Source organism: Bombina bombina, chromosome 3 (assembly GCF_027579735.1).
Source record: "Bombina bombina isolate aBomBom1 chromosome 3, aBomBom1.pri, whole genome shotgun sequence".
NCBI classification, from domain to species: domain Eukaryota; kingdom Metazoa; phylum Chordata; class Amphibia; order Anura; family Bombinatoridae; genus Bombina; species Bombina bombina.
Genome location: NC_069501.1, coordinates 707,602,231 through 707,618,849, shown reverse-complemented (window position 1 = coordinate 707,618,849; position 16,619 = coordinate 707,602,231). Strand labels below are relative to the sequence as shown.

The window sequence follows — 16,619 nt, the reverse complement described above, 5'->3', positions numbered from 1 at the left end:
AAAAGTCGCTCAATAAAGAATCTTCGTATGAGGAGGTTATGGACAGAGTTCATGCACTTAAATTGGCTAACTCTTTTATTCTAGATGCCGCTTTGAAATTAGCGAGATTAGCGGCGAAAAATTCAGGGTTTGCTATCGTGGCGCGCAGAGCGCTCTGGCTAAAGTCTTGGTCTGCGGATGTGTCTTCCAAGACAAAATTGCTTAACATCCCTTTCAAGGGCAAAACACTGTTTGGTCCTGATTTGAAAGAGATTATTTCAGACATCACCGGAGGATAGGTCTTTTAAGGCTAGAAATAAGCCTAATTTTCGTCCCTTTCGCAGAAGCGGACCAGCCTCTACTTCTACATCCTCTAAGCAAGAGGGTAATACTTCTCAACCCAAACCAACCTGGAGACCGATGCAAGGCTGGAACAAGGGTAAGCAGGCCAAGAAGCCTGCCACTGCTACCAAAACAGCATGAAGGGATGGCCCCCGATCCGGGACCGGATCTGGTGGGGGGCAGACTTTCTCTCTTTGCTCAGGCCTGGGCAAGAGATGTTCAGGATCCTTGGGCACTAGAAATAGTTTCTCAAGGTTATCTCCTGGAATTCAAGGAACTACCCCCAAGGGGAAGGTTCCACAGGTCTCAATTATCTTCAAACCAAATAAAAAGACAGGCATTCTTACATTGTGTAGAAGACCTGTTAAAGATGGGAGTAATTCATCCAGTTCCAATAAGAGAACAAGGGATGGGGTTTTACTCCAACCTGTTCATAGTTCCCAAAAAAGAGGGAACATTCAGACCAATTCTAGATCTCAAGATCCTAAACAAATTTCTCAGGGTTCCATCGTTCAAAATGGAAACCATTCGAACGATCCTTCCTACCATCCAGGAAGGTCAATTTATGACCACGGTGGATTTAAAGGATGCGTACCTCCATATTCCTATCCACAAGGAACATCATCAGTTCCTAAGGTTCGCTTTTCTGGACAAGCATTACCAGTTTGTGGCACTTCCATTCGGATTAGCCACTGCTCCGAGAATTTTCACAAAGGTACTAGGGTCCCTTCTAGCGGTTTTAAGACCAAGGGGCATTGCAGTAGTACCGTACTTGGATGACATCCTGATTCAAGCGTCGTCTCTGTCAAAAGCAAAGGCTCATACGGACATCGTCCTAGCCTTTCTCAGATCTCACGGATGGAAAGTGAACATAGAAAAAAGTTCTCTTTCCCCGTCAACAAGAGTTCCCTTCTTGGGAACAATAATAGACTCCTTAGAAATGAGGATTTTTCTGACAGAGGTCAGAAAATCAAAACTTCTAAGCTCTTGTCAAGTTCTTCATTCTGTTCTTCGTCCTTCCATAGCGCAGTGCATGGAAGTAATAGGATTGATGGTTGCAGCAATGGACATAGTTCCTTTTGCACGAATTCATCTAAGACCATTACAACTGTGCATGCTCAGACAGTGGAATGGGGATTATACAGACTTGTCTCCGACGATTCAAGTAGATCAAAGGACCAGAGATTCACTCCGTTGGTGGCTAATCCTGGACAACCTGTCACAGGGAATGAGCTTCCGCAGACCAGAGTGGGTCATTGTCACGACCGACGCCAGTCTGGTGGGCTGGGGCGCGGTCTGGGAACCCCTGAAAGCTCAGGGTCTATGGTCTCGGGAAGAATCTCTTCTCCCGATAAACATTCTGGAACTGAGAGCGATATTCAATGCTCTCAAAGCTTGGCCTCATCTAGCAAAGGCCAAATTCATAAGGTTTCAATCAGACAACATGACGACAGTTGCATATATCAACCATCAGGGGGGAACAAGGAGTTCCCTGGCGATGGAGGAAGTGACCAAGATAATTCAATGGGCGGAGGATCACTCCTGCCACTTGTCTGCAATCCACATCCCAGGAGTGGAAAATTGGGAAGCGGATTTTCTGAGTCGTCAGACATTCCATCCGGGGGAGTGGGAACTCCAACCGGAAATCTTTGCCCAAATAACTCAATTATGGGGCATTCGTGACATGGATCTGATGGCGTCTCGTCAGAACTTCAAGGTTCCTTGTTACGGGTCCAGATCCAGGGATCCCAAGGCGACTCTAGTAGATGCACTAGTAGCACCTTGGACCTCCAACCTAGCTTATGTTTTCCCACCGTTTCCTCTCATTCCCAGGCTGGTAGCCAGGATCAACCAGGAGAGGGCTTCGGTGATCTTGATAGCTCCTGCGTGGCCACGCAGGACTTGGTATGCAGACCTGGTGAATATGTCATCGGCTCCACCATGGAAGCTACCTTTGAGACAGGACCTTCTTGTTCAAGGTCCATTCGAACATCCGAATCTGGTTTCTCTCCAACTGACTGCTTGGAGATTGAACGCTTGATTTTATCAAAGCGTGGGTTTTCAGATTCTGTAATAGATACTCTGATTCAGGCTAGAAAGCTATAAGATATGGAAAAAATATATCTGTTGGTGTGAATCTAAAGGATTCCCATGGAACAAGATAAAAATTCCTAGGATTTTATCCTTTCTACAAGAGGTTTTGGAGAAGGGATTATCTGCAAGTTCCCTGAAGGGACAGATTTCTGCGTTATCTGTTTTACTTCACAAAAGGCTGGCAGCTGTGCCAGACGTTCAAGCGTTTGTTCAGGCTCTGGTTAGAATCAAGCCTGTTTACAGACCTTTGACTCCTCCCTGGAGTCTTAATCTAGTTCTTTCAGTTCTTCAAGGGGTTCCGTTTGAACCCTTACATTCCGTAGATATTAAGTTATTATCTTGGAAAGTTTTGTTTTTGGTTGCAATTTCTTCTGCTAGAAGAGTTTCTGAGTTATCTGCTCTGCAGTGTTCTCCGCCCTATCTGGTGTTCCATGCAGATAAGGTGGTTTTGCGTACTAAGCCTGGTTTTCTTCCGAAAGTTGTTTCCAACAAGAATATTAACCAGGAGATAGTTGTACCTTCTTTGTGCCCGAATCCAGTTTCAAAGAAGGAACGTTTGTTACACAATTTGGACGTAGTCCGTGCTCTAAAATTCTATTTAGAGGCCACTAAAGATTTCAGACAAACTTCTTCTTTGTTTGTTGTTTATTCTGGTAAAAGGAGAGGTCAAAAAGCAACTTCTACCTCTCTTTCTTTTTGGCTTAAAAGCATTATCCGTTTGGCTTATGAGACTGCCGGACGGCAGCCTCCTGAAAGAATCACAGCTCACTCCACTAGGGCTGTGGCTTCCACATGGGCCTTCAAGAACGAGGCTTCTGTTGACCAGATATGTAAGGCAGCGACTTGGTCTTCACTGCACACTTTTGCCAAATTTTACAAATTTGATACTTTTGCTTCTTCAGAGGCTATTTTTGGGAGAAAGGTTTTGCAAGCCGTGGTGCCTTCCATTTAGGTGACCTGATTTGCTCCCTCCCTTCATCCGTGTCCTAAAGCTTTGGTATTGGTTCCCACAAGTAAGGATGACGCCGTGGACCGGACACACCTATGTTGGAGAAAACAGAATTTATGCTTACCTGATAAATTACTTTCTCCAACGGTGTGTCCGGTCCACGGCCCGCCCTGGTTTTTTTAATCAGGTCTGATGAATTATTTTCTCTAACTACAGTCACCACGGTATCATATGGTTTCTCCTATGCATATTTCCTCCTGTATGTCGGTCGAATGACTGGGGTAGGCGGAGCCTAGGAGGGATCATGTGACCAGCTTTGCTGGGCTCTTTGCCATTTCCTGTTGGGGAGGAGAATATACCCCACAAGTAAGGATGACGCCGTGGACCGGACACACCGTTGGAGAAAGTAATTTATCAGGTAAGCATAAATTCTGTTTTTATTCAAAACGGAAATGCTCCTGTATGTTTCAGTTTTGGCTGGAATATCCCTTTTAATGTTTTACAGTTGTAGAGTTAAAAGGGGCCATTTATGCACCTGTCCTAAAAGTCCAGTAAGATTACTTATAAAGTTACTGATTGGGTGTAATATACAGTTACAATCCTAGTGGTAAAATACATTCTAGTTAAAGGGACAGTCTAGTCCAAAATGAACTTTCATGATTCAGATATGGCATGTAATTTTAAACAATTTTCCAATTTACTTTTATCACCAATTTTGCTTTGTTTGGTATTCTTAGTTGAAAGCAAAGCCTAGGAGGTTCATATGCTAATTTCTAAGACCTTGAAGGTCGCCTCTTCTCTCAGGGCATTTTTACAGTTTTTCACCACTAGAGGGTGTTAGTTCATGTTTGTCATATAGATGACAATGTGCTCATGCGTGGAGTTCCTAGGTGCCAGCACTGATTGGCTACAATGCAAGTCTGTCTAAAGAACTGAAACAAGGGGCAGTTTGCAGAGGCTTAGATACAAGGTAATCACAGAGGTAAAAAGTGTATTTATATAACTGTGTTGGTTATGCAAAACTAGGTAATGAGTAATAAAGGGATTATCTATCCTTTAAATTTAAAACAATAAAAATTCTGGTGTAGACTGTCCCTTAGACTGTGAAAAACCTTCTTAAGCAGTTAATGTGCTTAAATGACAGAAAATTTTTGCATAGTATTGGTTTCCATCCATATTTATCCACTATCTTGCTATGTGCACCCCTACATATCATATGCCAGTTTTGTTAACAGACAAACAGGGTTTTCTTGTGGTTCCCTATGTAGGTAAATAAAATGACAATAAATAGGTATTTAATACTGAAAAATTAAAAAAAGGTTTTTTTTCCAATTAGGTTTCCAAGTAATGTAAAGAAAATATACGACAGGCATGGAATTATTGGTTTAATTGTATTATTCAGATAGAACATACAGTTTTAAACAACTTTCCAATTTACTTCTATTATCAAAGCTTCTTATTTATCTTGGTATCCTTTGTTTAAGGAGCAGCAATGCACTACTGGGAGCTAGCTGAACACAGGAGAGCCAATGACAAGAGGCATATATATGCACCCACCAATCGGCAAGTAGCTCCCAGTAGTGCATTGCTGCTCCTGAGCCTACATAAGTGGTATTTTCAATAGGCATATGCACCAAACAAATGCTGAAGATGTCGGCCACAAGCTGCATTCTGCAATTTCCGGAGCTGGATTTTTTCTTGTGATAGCGCAGCACACTATAAGATCTGGATTTGCACAGATCTTAGTGTGTTGCAGCTTAACCAGAAGAAATCCAGATCCAAAAATTGCTGACTGTAGCCTGCAGCCTACATCTTCAGCATTTGTTTGGTGCTAAAAGGCATGAATGCACACTCCTACTTTTCAAGAAAAGATTCCAAGGAAGCAAAACAAATTAGATCATAGAAGTAAATTGTAAAGTTGTTTAAAATTGCATGCTCTATCTAAATAAAGTTTCATTTTCACTTTGCAGTCACTCAAACCAAAGCCACTATGTAAAATTATATATTTGTAAAACTAGGCATTTACCCCTCTTATCACCAAGGACAGAAAATAAAACCGTAATTAAAAAAACAAAATCATTTTATTGAAATAAATGTATTTAAAAAATACACTCTATTAAAATATTTAATACTTTGACAGGAAAATAATGGGAGGGGACAAGCCAAGCTATTGCTTTCTTTTGTGACGTGAACACTGTGATTGGCAGAGTGACCACATGACCATGGGAGCACTTTTTTGGGCATCACTGGACTGTCTCATTTTTGAGGCATCCAGGGATAGCCCTTTGCAGATTGCCAGTATCTAGGCTCCAATGTAAGTATACAGTCACTGTAATTTGCTGCCACAATGAGCATATACATAGTAACAGTCAAACTTCACTGTTATTGCACTGTTGCTGGATAGCCTCATATGCGTGAAATTTCATGAAATTTGAGTATTCTGCATCAACGTAAAACAATATTGTTTGAACCCAATATATGTATAAGTATAAAGTACACACATACACCCTGATTTCTGAACTAGATGACTGAATAAATAGTGCTGCAGACACATTTGCTACAAAAATATATATATTTTATTTCTTGATTTAGTTTGCCATCTTCTGGAACAGGAGAGGCAGCAGCATAACCAGCTGAAGCACACATGGCAGAAAGCGAACGATCAGTTCTTGGAGTCCCAGCGTTTGATGATGCGAGACATGAAGCGTATGGAGGTTGTTCTAAGCACAGAACAGCTTCGTCAAATAGAAGAAAGAAAGAAAAAAGACCAGGTGAGAAGCATTGGTTTCTTTGTATAAATACCAGGGCAAATTCAGTATATTAAATATCTTCCTTAGGGAGTTTAAACAAGGGGTCTATCCGCTTTCCCTTCCTCATTTCAGATGCTTAAGTTGTCTTAAAATGTGAAAAGCTCCTGTAAAGCTTTGTAACTAGATCTGGCTTTTACACAGTATTAACTTTCAGCAGCTTTTGTTTCTCCTTGCATGTACAGACCCACTCATGTAACCCAATGAGTCTGCATTGTTCTACACATTTATCGCCACAGAATTTGGCACAATCAGGGAAGTATGTGACCGTGTTCAGAAATCGAACCTTTTTTTTCTTCTTCAGCCCCCCCTCCTGTGATTTGCTATTGTTGATATTTCACAGTGCATTACATAGCAATACATGAGCTTAACAGTTGTCTGACTATATGTTTATATTTTTTACCATTAAAGAACCTGTGTGTGGTTACAAATATGAATACTGTATAACATATGGCAAAAAAGATGATGCTTACACCAGGACTACAAATAACAGGAAAACTATTAGTTTCAAGATCTCTTGAATTAGCAATAAACGTTTCCATTAATTATCAAAACCAGGAATTTCCCTAACTTAACATACATAAAAAAATCTTTAAATTCTTGGGTGTAATGAGCCAATACCTCTCTTTTCAAGATGACAGTAAACACCTTGTAATATAAAGACATTTGTGTTGTGTTGCTTTAGAATAACATGTCAGCCAAGTCTTAACATTTTTAAAACAAATCTTGTTTGATACAATAGTTTTTGCTTTTTCTCAGTAGTGGTTTTTACTGCAGATATCTTTCAGTAGTCAATCTGTGCTCATCATTTGCCTTATCTGGAGATTCCAATCTGGGCTTTACTCTACAGACGAAAGTACTAGCCACTGTAGTTAGCATACAATACATTGTTTTGCAGTTGTTAATATATATTTAATTGTTTTAGCTTTCAGAAGTCAGCAATGTGCATTTCAATCACTGAGATTTAGAAAAGTCACAATTTTCTTAAAGGGACAGTATACACTCATTTTCATATAACTGCATTTAATAGACACTACTATAAAGAATAAGATGCACAGATACTGATATAAAAATCCAGTATAAAACTGTTTAAAAACTTACTTAGAAGCTGTCAATTTGGCTCTGTTGAAAAGGTAGTTGGAAAGCCCACTGCAAGTGGCAAATAAGACACTCCCCCCTCCCCCTTCGTTTGCATATGAAAAGACCCTTTACACAAACAGGAGCAAGCTGGAGAAGGTAGCTGACGGTATTCACATAAAACTTTGGGGCTTGGTTAGGAGTCTGAAAATCAGAGCAATGTTATTTAAAAATAAGCACAACTATACATTTATTTAAAACAAAAAACTTTATGGGCTATATAAATAGCTCATCTACAAAACATTTATGCAAAGAAAAAAATAGTGTATAATGTCCCTTTAAGTAAGTTATACAAAAAGGGTGCAGAATAAATAATGAAATGTAGTTGTTTTAATAACCCATAACTAAGCATTGTATATTAGAATTTCAAGGTGTTCTGTCTTTAGGAGGGAAAGACACACACAATTATTTAAGTTTACGACACTTAATAAAATATTAAAGGGACATGAAACCCAAATTGTTTCTTTCATGATTTAGAAAGAGCATGCAATTTCCATCTAAAGGGGAGGAGAGTCAACGACTTGCTTCATTACTTATAATAATAAGAATAAAGAACCTGGCCACCAGGAGGAGGCAAAGACACCCCAGCCAAAGGCTCAAATACCTCCCCCACCTCCCTCATCCCCCAGTAATTCTTTGCCTTTTGTCACAGGAGGTTGGCAGAGAAGTGTCGGAAGATTCAGAGTAGTTTCTTATGGTGGGTAGTACTCTTCGGAATGGGACTGGAGTTTTAAGTAGTCCTGTCAGCCTCTCAGTGAGAGCTTGGGTGAAAGTTAGAGTCTGGAGATGCAGGCAGAGTCTTTCTGTGAAACCATCCCGACTCATTTTAACATCTCCATAAGCAATCAGTGTTGACAAGTTTCGCTGCCTGCTTTCTACACTCAAGTCCATGTCAGGAGCGATGCTACTACAATGTCACACTTGAGAGGCCGTGTTCCTGTTCCATGGCATAGATTCTGGTAAGATAGTTTAATTTTTTATACACATAACGCAGAAGACAGGGTCACAGTGTGATACCTTTTATCTTTATAGAATCAAGGGTTAATATCCCTGGTAGGGGGATTATTGAACATGGGGGTTTATACATAATATTGCTTGTGTCATTGCTGCAATATGTGTAAGATGAGGCTCTGGCAATGGGTGGACATTAGTTTCATTTCCAGAAGTATTTGTGTGGCAGATTTAGTGCATTTTCTCCCTAGTGCAGGGGCGGTCCTGCGAGGCATTCCTTCTAATCGGGTGTGGCCTACTCGACTTCCTGCTTGACCGGTGGTGCAGGAGACATAACAGTTTCTGTGGTCCGGGTCATAGGAGTTGGTGAGTGCCCTGGCCATTAGAGGTTATAAAGGTGCCATTTTTTATATTTATAACTAGTCCGTAATAAAGCCGTAAGCTATGAAGTACTCTGACACGTTAGAGGGTACTCCCACCTTAACTAAGTCTAGTAATTGTGTTTATTGTGAGGAGGTTCCAGTAGATCCGCCTGCTCAACTATGTTCCACATGCCTTGCTAAAGTTACGACATCTAGAAAGAAAAGGATGTCTAGTACTACTGAGCTGTCCACCTCTGAGGGTTCCCTACTTTCATCTCCAAGTACACATGCAGCGCCCCAGGGCATGACTATTTCTCCTACGGGAGAGATCCATTGGCCATCAGAGTTTGCGGATCAACTGCAAACGGCGGTCTCTAAGGTGATTAGTACCTTACCACGTTTTGCCAAGCGTAAGGTAAAATATGGCGATCCGACACAGAGATCATCTACGCCAATGGATATTTCGGAAAGATTATCCGCTGATGATGACTCTGACTCTTCGGAGGACGTTCCTTCTGGGTCGGAGTGTGTCATCTAAGGCTCTAACTGCAGAGGAGCCTGACTTTAGGTTTAGGATGGAAAATTTGCGCTTTTTGCTGAAGCAAGTGCTTTCTACCCTAAAGGTCCCGGAACCAAAACTACCGGAGAAACCTTCGATTCATAAGCTTGATAAAGTATATGAGGACAGGGTAATGCCTCAGACCTTCCCGGTTCCGGTTAAGATGGCTAACATTATTAAGAATGAATGGGAGAGATTAGGTTCTTCCTTTTTCCCTTCTTCTTTTAAGAAGCTGTTCCCCCGTCCCGGACTCTTAGCTCAAGTTATGGGGGACTGTCCCTAAGGTGGATTGTGCTATCTCTACGCTTGCAAAGCGGATGACGATTCCTCTTGAGGATAGTTTGTCGTTTAAAGAGCCCACAGATAAAAAGTTAGAGAACATGTTAAGAAAAATGTTTGTTTTTCAGCCGGCAGCGGCATTGGCTGCGGTCTCCGGAGCTGCGACATATTGATGCGAAGCTCTGTCTGACATGGTCGAGAGGGATACTCCCCTCGACGAGATACAGGAGAGAATTAAGGCCTTGAGCGTCGCTAATTCTTTTATTTGTGATGCGAATATGCAAATTATTCACCTGAATGCTAAGGTGTCAGGTTTTTCCGTATTAGCCCGCAGGGCTCTGTGGCTAAAGTCGTGGTCTGTGTACATGACCTCTAAGTCTAGACTGCTATCCCTTCCATTTCAGGAAAAGATCCTGTTCGGTCCAGGATTGGACTCGATCATATCCACGGTTACGGGTGGCAAGGGCGCTTTCCTACCGCAGGATAAGAAGGTTAAGCCTACCTCAGTGGCTTACATCAACCACCAGGGGGGGACTAGAAGCTCTCTAGCAATGAGGGAGGTTTCTTGGATATTGGATTGGGCAGAGTCTCGCTCTCAGCAATCCACACTCCTGGTGTGGACATCTGGTAAGCGGAATTTCTCAGCAGGCAATCCTCCTATCCTGGGCACTGGTCTCTCCCTCCCGAGGTGTTTGCGGAGATTTGTCTCAGATGGGGGAAGCCGGAGATAGACCTCATGGCGTCCAGACTCAATTGCAAGCTACCCAGATACGGGTCTCGGTCCAGGGATCCCCATGCGGAGCTGATAGATGCTTTGGCGGTGCCTTGGGGGTTCAACCTAGTGTACATTTTTCCACCGTTGCCACTTCTATCTCGTGTAGTGGCCCGCATCCAGCAGGAGCAAGCTTCGGCTATTCTGATTGCTCCGTCGTGGCTGCGGAGGATGTGGTTTGCGGATCTGGTGGGGATGTCATCTTCTCCTCCATGGAGGTTACCCTGACACAGGGATCTGTTGGTACAGGGTCTTTTTCAACCTCAAAATCTAGATTCTCTGAGGCTAACTGCGTGGAGATTGAACAATTAGTCTTGGCCAAGAGAGGGTTTTCTAAGAGAGTGATTGATACTCTCGTTCAGGGCAGGAAGACGGTCACTTGTCGCCTCTATCACAAGTTGTGTAGCACTTACTTATCCTGGTGTGAGAAGCATGGATATCCTTGGCACAAGATTAAGGTATCCAGGATTCTGTCCTATTTCCAGGAAGGGTTGGAGAAGGGGCTTGCCGCAAGTTCCTTAAAGGGACAAATTTCGGCATTATCTGTATTGTTACACAAGAGGCTTGCTGAGCTTCCTGATATTCAGTCTTTTGTTCAAACTCTGTCTAGAATCAGGCCTGTTTTTAGACAATCCGCTCCTCCCTGGAGCTTGAATCTGGTTCTGAAGGTGTTGCAGAGGGTTCCGTTTGAACCTATGCACTCTATTGACATTAAGATTCTTCCTGGAAGGTTCTCTTTCTTTTGGCCATTGCTCTGAGTTGGCGGCCTTGCAATTTGAGCCTCCTTATTTGGTCTTTCACGCTGATGAGGCGGTTCTTCGCACTGCTTTGGGATTTCTTCCCAAGGTTGTGTCTAATCGTAACATCGATCAGGAAATAGTTGTTCCTTCTATGTGTCCTAACCCCTCTTCTCCTAAGGAGAGGTTACTTCATAATTTGGACGTGGTTCGAGCTTTGAAGTTTTATCTTCAGGCTACAAAGGATTTCAAACAATCTAGTTCACTCTTTGTGGTGTATGCAGGGAAGCACAAGGGGCAGAAAGCCCCTTCAACTTCTTTGTCCTTTTGGTTGAGGAGCATGATTCGCTTAGCCTTTGAGACAGCGGGACATAAGCCTCCTCAGAGGATCACGGCTCATTCCACTAGAGTGGTGGCTTCTTCTTGGGCCTTCAAGAATGAGGCCTCTATGGAGCAGATTTATAAGGCAGCTACCTGGTCTTCCTTACAAAATTTTTAAGATTTTACAATTTTGCTTCGGCGGAAGCAGTTTTTGAGAGAGGTTTTACACGCTGTGGTGCCCTCAGATTAGGGTCCGCTTTCTTTTTGCCCTCCCGTTTTTCATTGTGTCCTCTAGAGCTTGGGCATTTATTCCCACAAGTAATGAATGAAGCCATGGACTCTCCTCCCCTTTAGATGGAAAAAATAAATTTTGCTTACCTGATAATTTTATTTCCCTTGTGGGGAGGAGAGTCCACGGCCCCCGCTCGTTGCTCCATTTGGTGGACCTAAATTTAGTTTTGTTCCTCTGGCACCATTTATACCCTGATATTTCTCCTACTATTCCTTGTTCCTTCGGCAGAATGACTGGGGGATGAGGCTTTGGCTGGGGTTTCTTTGCCTCCTCCTGGTGGCCAGGTTCTTTATTCCCACAAGTAATGAATGAAGCCTTGGACTCTCCTCCCCACGATGGAAATAAAATTATCAGGTAAGCATAATTTATGTTTTTAAACAACTTTCTAATTTACTTAAATTATCTAATTTGCTTCATTCTCTTGATACGCTTTACTGAAAAGCATATCTAGATAGGCTCAGTAGCTGCTGATTGGTGGCTGCACATAGATGTATTGTGTGATTGTCTCATCAATGTACATTGCTATTTCTTCTACTAAGGATATCTAAATAATGAAGCAAATTACATAATAGAAGTAAATTGGAATGTTGTTTAAAATTGTATTTTCTGGGGCTGAATTATCAAGCTGCTCTTAGTGTGATTGAACTGTAGACATTTCCTGCATCTGTTTTTCAATTTGTAATAACACCACATAGGAAATTAGACACATTATTGGTCACTAACACAGATCAAATATGTTCACAAATAATCTTTCTATGCAAATGATTTGTTTAAAGTATGCACACACATCAGTTGTAATCACTAATCTAAGTTTTATTTTTTAATATTTTTATAGTTCCATATTTTAAAGAAAGATAGTCTGCACAAATATTTTATAAAGGACTCAACTTTTACCTTTCACCACTGGAATATAATATGCAAACATCAGAAGTGTTGCTAATTACTGTATGTTTCAATTGTTTATTTTGTTTTTTTTAGGAAGATGATGAACAAAGAATGAGGAAAAGAAAAGAGAAAAAGGAAAAGGTGGAAATGGAGGAAATCAGAGAGTCCAGTTTACTCACCCATGATGAATCTTTTCCAAACTTATTAAACCAAGAGGTGTTGTTTTTTAATTTATTTTATAAAAAAGAATGAGTACTTTCCTTAATACGCTTTATCTTGTCTCTCTCTGGCTATTATGTGTGACCTTATTCCCAGACCACTCCTCAAATTACCTGTTGTTCTCTTGAGTAGGTTCCCCGACTCCTAGTTCTGTCCAACCTAAAATCAGGTCTATTAACCTTTCATTCCTCTGCAACAGAACAGGGATCTGCTTTGATTTTTGTCTGTCATGAAAGCTCTATGCATGTTGCTCAGTGGAGATTTTAGTACTTTTAAGGCTAGTTTTGGTACTTTACCCTGTCTGGCCGCTACCATCTTTCCATGATGTCACAGGTTGTGATGTCAAGGGGTCAAATCCCATAAGTCTCCTGTAGAGCACATGCACTAATTATAGTCCATTTAATATATATCAGCAATGGCTGCATTTTAATGCGTTTGCTTAGATTGGCACCCTAAGTCCCTAGCATCGCCCCCCCCATTAAAAGTCCTCCAAAGCAGGTAACCCTTGCATTGCTTGTGTTTTCCCAATGCACCCAGGATGTTATTTGTCTTCTGCTCAGGGACCTCCTGAGCCCAAACACCTATGTTTTATGTGACAATTCATGCTGGCTAGATAATATGCCTGGTGTTAAATCTGTACTGGCTAGATTAAAGGGACATTCAAGTCAAAATTAAACTTTAGTGATTCAGATAGAGCATGCATATTTAAACAACTTTCTGAATTACTTCCATTAACAAAATGTGCTCAGTCTTTTTATATTTACACATTTTTAATCATCAGCTGCTACTGAGCATGTGCAAGAATTCACAGAATATACGTATATGCATTTGTGATTGGCTAGTGGCTGTCACATGATACAAGAGTGGTGGAAATAGGCATAACTGAAATTTGTCAGAAAAAAATTCTACTTCTCATTTGAAGTTCAGACTAAGTGCTATTGTATTGCATTTTATAATGTATTTGTTAATGATGCAAATTTACTGTATTTACTGGTCCTTTAAGGTGGCAGTTTTGCTAAACCCACTAACTCTCAGAAGCCTTTAAAATGTGATGATTTGCACTTGTCTGGCCCTATCTCTGGAAGGGAAATATTTTGTGATTACGTGTATATCAATGCTGCAGCTTCATGTACTATGCTTTATGATTTTATTAAGTCTTTTAAATAAACCTTTAGTAATTAAAGGGGCAGTCTAGTCAAAATTAAACTTTCATGATTCAGATAGGGCATGCAATTTTAAACAACTTTCCAATTTACTTCTTTTATCTAATTTGCTCAATTCTTTAGATATCCTTTGTTGAAGAAATAGCAATGCACATGTGTGAGCCAATCACACAAGGCCTCTATGTGCAGCAACCAATCAGCAGCTACTGAGCATATCTAGATATGCTTTTCAGCAAGTGATATCAAGAGAATGAAGCAAATGAGATAATAGAAGTAAATTAGAAAGTTGTTTAAAATGACACGCTCTTTCTAAATCACGAAAAAAAAATTGGGTTTCATGTCCCTTTAAGATAGACACATGTCCACTCTTTCAGACTGGTTCAAGCCTAAATCTGATTGCATTGAAACATTTCATGTGTCTGATGCTGTCAAACAGATGCATTCAAATGTAAAAAGTGTAATGTGCCTAAGAAATTGTTTAAAGGAGCACTAAAAACCTTGTAATTGCAAGACATTGCTTTTGTCCTACTATAGCTTAACATATCAAACATTTTTAAACCAAATAAACACGTTTTTCAAATAACGAAACTCCACCCACCCCTTGCCTTATTTGAAGGAGCCTATCCAACTCTGGTTTATCTTTAGACACCAGCTGTGTTTATTTCCAGTTCTGAGAATTTAAGGTCACAAAATAGATAATGAAAACATATTGCCAATCTGTTTTAAACATTTTGGGCTAGATTACAAGTGGAGCGCAAAATATCGCTTTCATGAGCTGGTACTACAAGTTAGGTGCAATGTGAACTCAAGCTCGTGTTTGCATTGCATGGAAACTTTGCGCTCACGAGAGCACGCTTCCATATGCTCCAAAGGTGGGAGACACAGCATTAGAACCAAGCGCAGGGGTTAAGTCGCACACCGATGGGCAGCAGATTGAAATATATATGTATACGCTTATATACATATATATATTTATGTGTATATATACACATATTAACAATAAATATATATGTATATAAGCATATACATATATATTTAGAGAGAACACACAGTTCCCCATAAACTGCAATGTAAAGGCACTTTTCAGTGCCATTTTTTTTTCCCTTCCATAAGGCAGGGAGAGTCCACGACTTCATTCCTTTACTACTATACTGTTGGGAAATACAACACCTGGCCACCAGGAGGAGGCAAAGACACCCCAGCCAAAGGCTTAAATATCCCTCCCACTTCCCCTATCCCCCAGTCATTCTTTGCCTTTCGTCACTATTGGACTATGCATGCTGAGACAGTGGAACGGAGACCATTCAGATCTGTCTCAACAGATTGTGCTTGACAGCCTGTCGAGAGACTCGCTTTCCTGGTGGCTCTATCCAGATCATCTGTCCCAATGCACGTGCTTTTTGAGACCGTCCTGAGAGATTGTGACTACGGACGCAAGTCTTTCCAGCTGGGGAGCCGGTTAGAAGGCGTCCTCCCTTCCAATCAATATTTTGAACTCCGGCAATCTTCAATGCCTTGAAGGCTTGGCCCATTCTGGCTTCATCCCAGTTTATCAGATTCCAATCAGACAATATAACCTTGGTTGCCTATATCAACCATCAACCGGGAACGAGAAGTTCCTTGGCAATGAGAGAAGTATCTCAGATACTAGAGTGGGTGGAGACTCACAAATGTACGCTGTCAGCGATCCACATTCCAGGTGTGGACAACTGGGTAGCAAACTTCCTCAGCAGGCAATCCTTTCACCCAAGGGAATGGTCTCTTCACCCGAGGTGTTTGCAGAGATATGCAGCGAGTGGGGCACGCCGGAGATAGATCTCATGGCATCCCGCCTCAATACCAAGCTACCCAGGTATGGGTCGAGGGACCCTCAGATGGAATTGATAGATGCCCTATCAGTACCATGGAGGATCAGTCTCATATATCTTTTTTTCCTCCATTACCGCTTCTCCCTCGTGTGGTGGCTCGCATCAAGCAGGAGCGAGCATCTGTGATTCTGATTGCTCCATCATGGCCGCCATAGACGTGGTTTGCGAATCTGGTGGGAATGTCCTCATCTCCTCAGTGGAGGTTACCTTGTTGCAGAGATCTGATACAGGGTTCATCAAAATCTAGATTCTCTGAGGCTGACTGCGTGGGGATTGAACGCTTAGTCTTAGCCAAAAGAGGGTTCTCTGAGAGTGTTATCGACACTCTGGTTCAAGTTTGTAAGCCAGTTACTCGTCGTATCTACCTTGAAATGTGGAGGACTTACTTGTAATGGTGTGAAGAGCATGGCTTTTCCTGGCATAAAGTAAAGGTTGCCAGAATTTTAGCTTTCCTCCAGGACGGACTGGAGAAGGGTCTATCTGCTAGTTCCCTGACGGGACAGATATCGGCCCTGTCGGTGTTACTGCACAAAAGATTGGCTGAGCTTCTGGATGTGCAGTCCTTTGTTAAGGTTCTGGCTAGGATCAGACCCATGTTTAGATCTGATCTAAACCTCAATCTTGTTCCTAGTATTTTGCAGCAGGCTCTGTTTGAGCCTATGCATACTGTTGACATTAAATTGTTATCTTGGAAGGTTATTTTCTTGTTGGCTATTGCCTCTACATGCAGAGTTTCTGAGATGTCTGCTTTGCAATGTGATCCCCCTTATCTGTTTTTCTTTCATGTAATTAGCAAGAGTCCATGAGCTAGTGACGTATGGGATATACATTCCTACCAGGAGGGGCAAAGTTTCCCAAACCTCAAAATGCCTATAAATACACCCCTCACCACACCCACAAATC

General features: G+C 41.5%; 1 protein-coding gene across 1 annotated transcript in view; it reads left to right on the top strand.

The window, feature by feature from the left end:
* The window catches only part of RABEP1 (rabaptin, RAB GTPase binding effector protein 1), a 371,388-nt gene that overhangs the window by 261,655 nt on the left and 93,114 nt on the right, over positions 1–16,619 (top strand). Inside the window, exons 7-8 of the mRNA XM_053707515.1 lie at positions 5,957–6,135; positions 12,560–12,682. Coding sequence (XP_053563490.1) covers positions 5,957–6,135; positions 12,560–12,682 — 302 coding nt within the window. The remainder of the gene's footprint in view (positions 1–5,956; positions 6,136–12,559; positions 12,683–16,619) is intronic.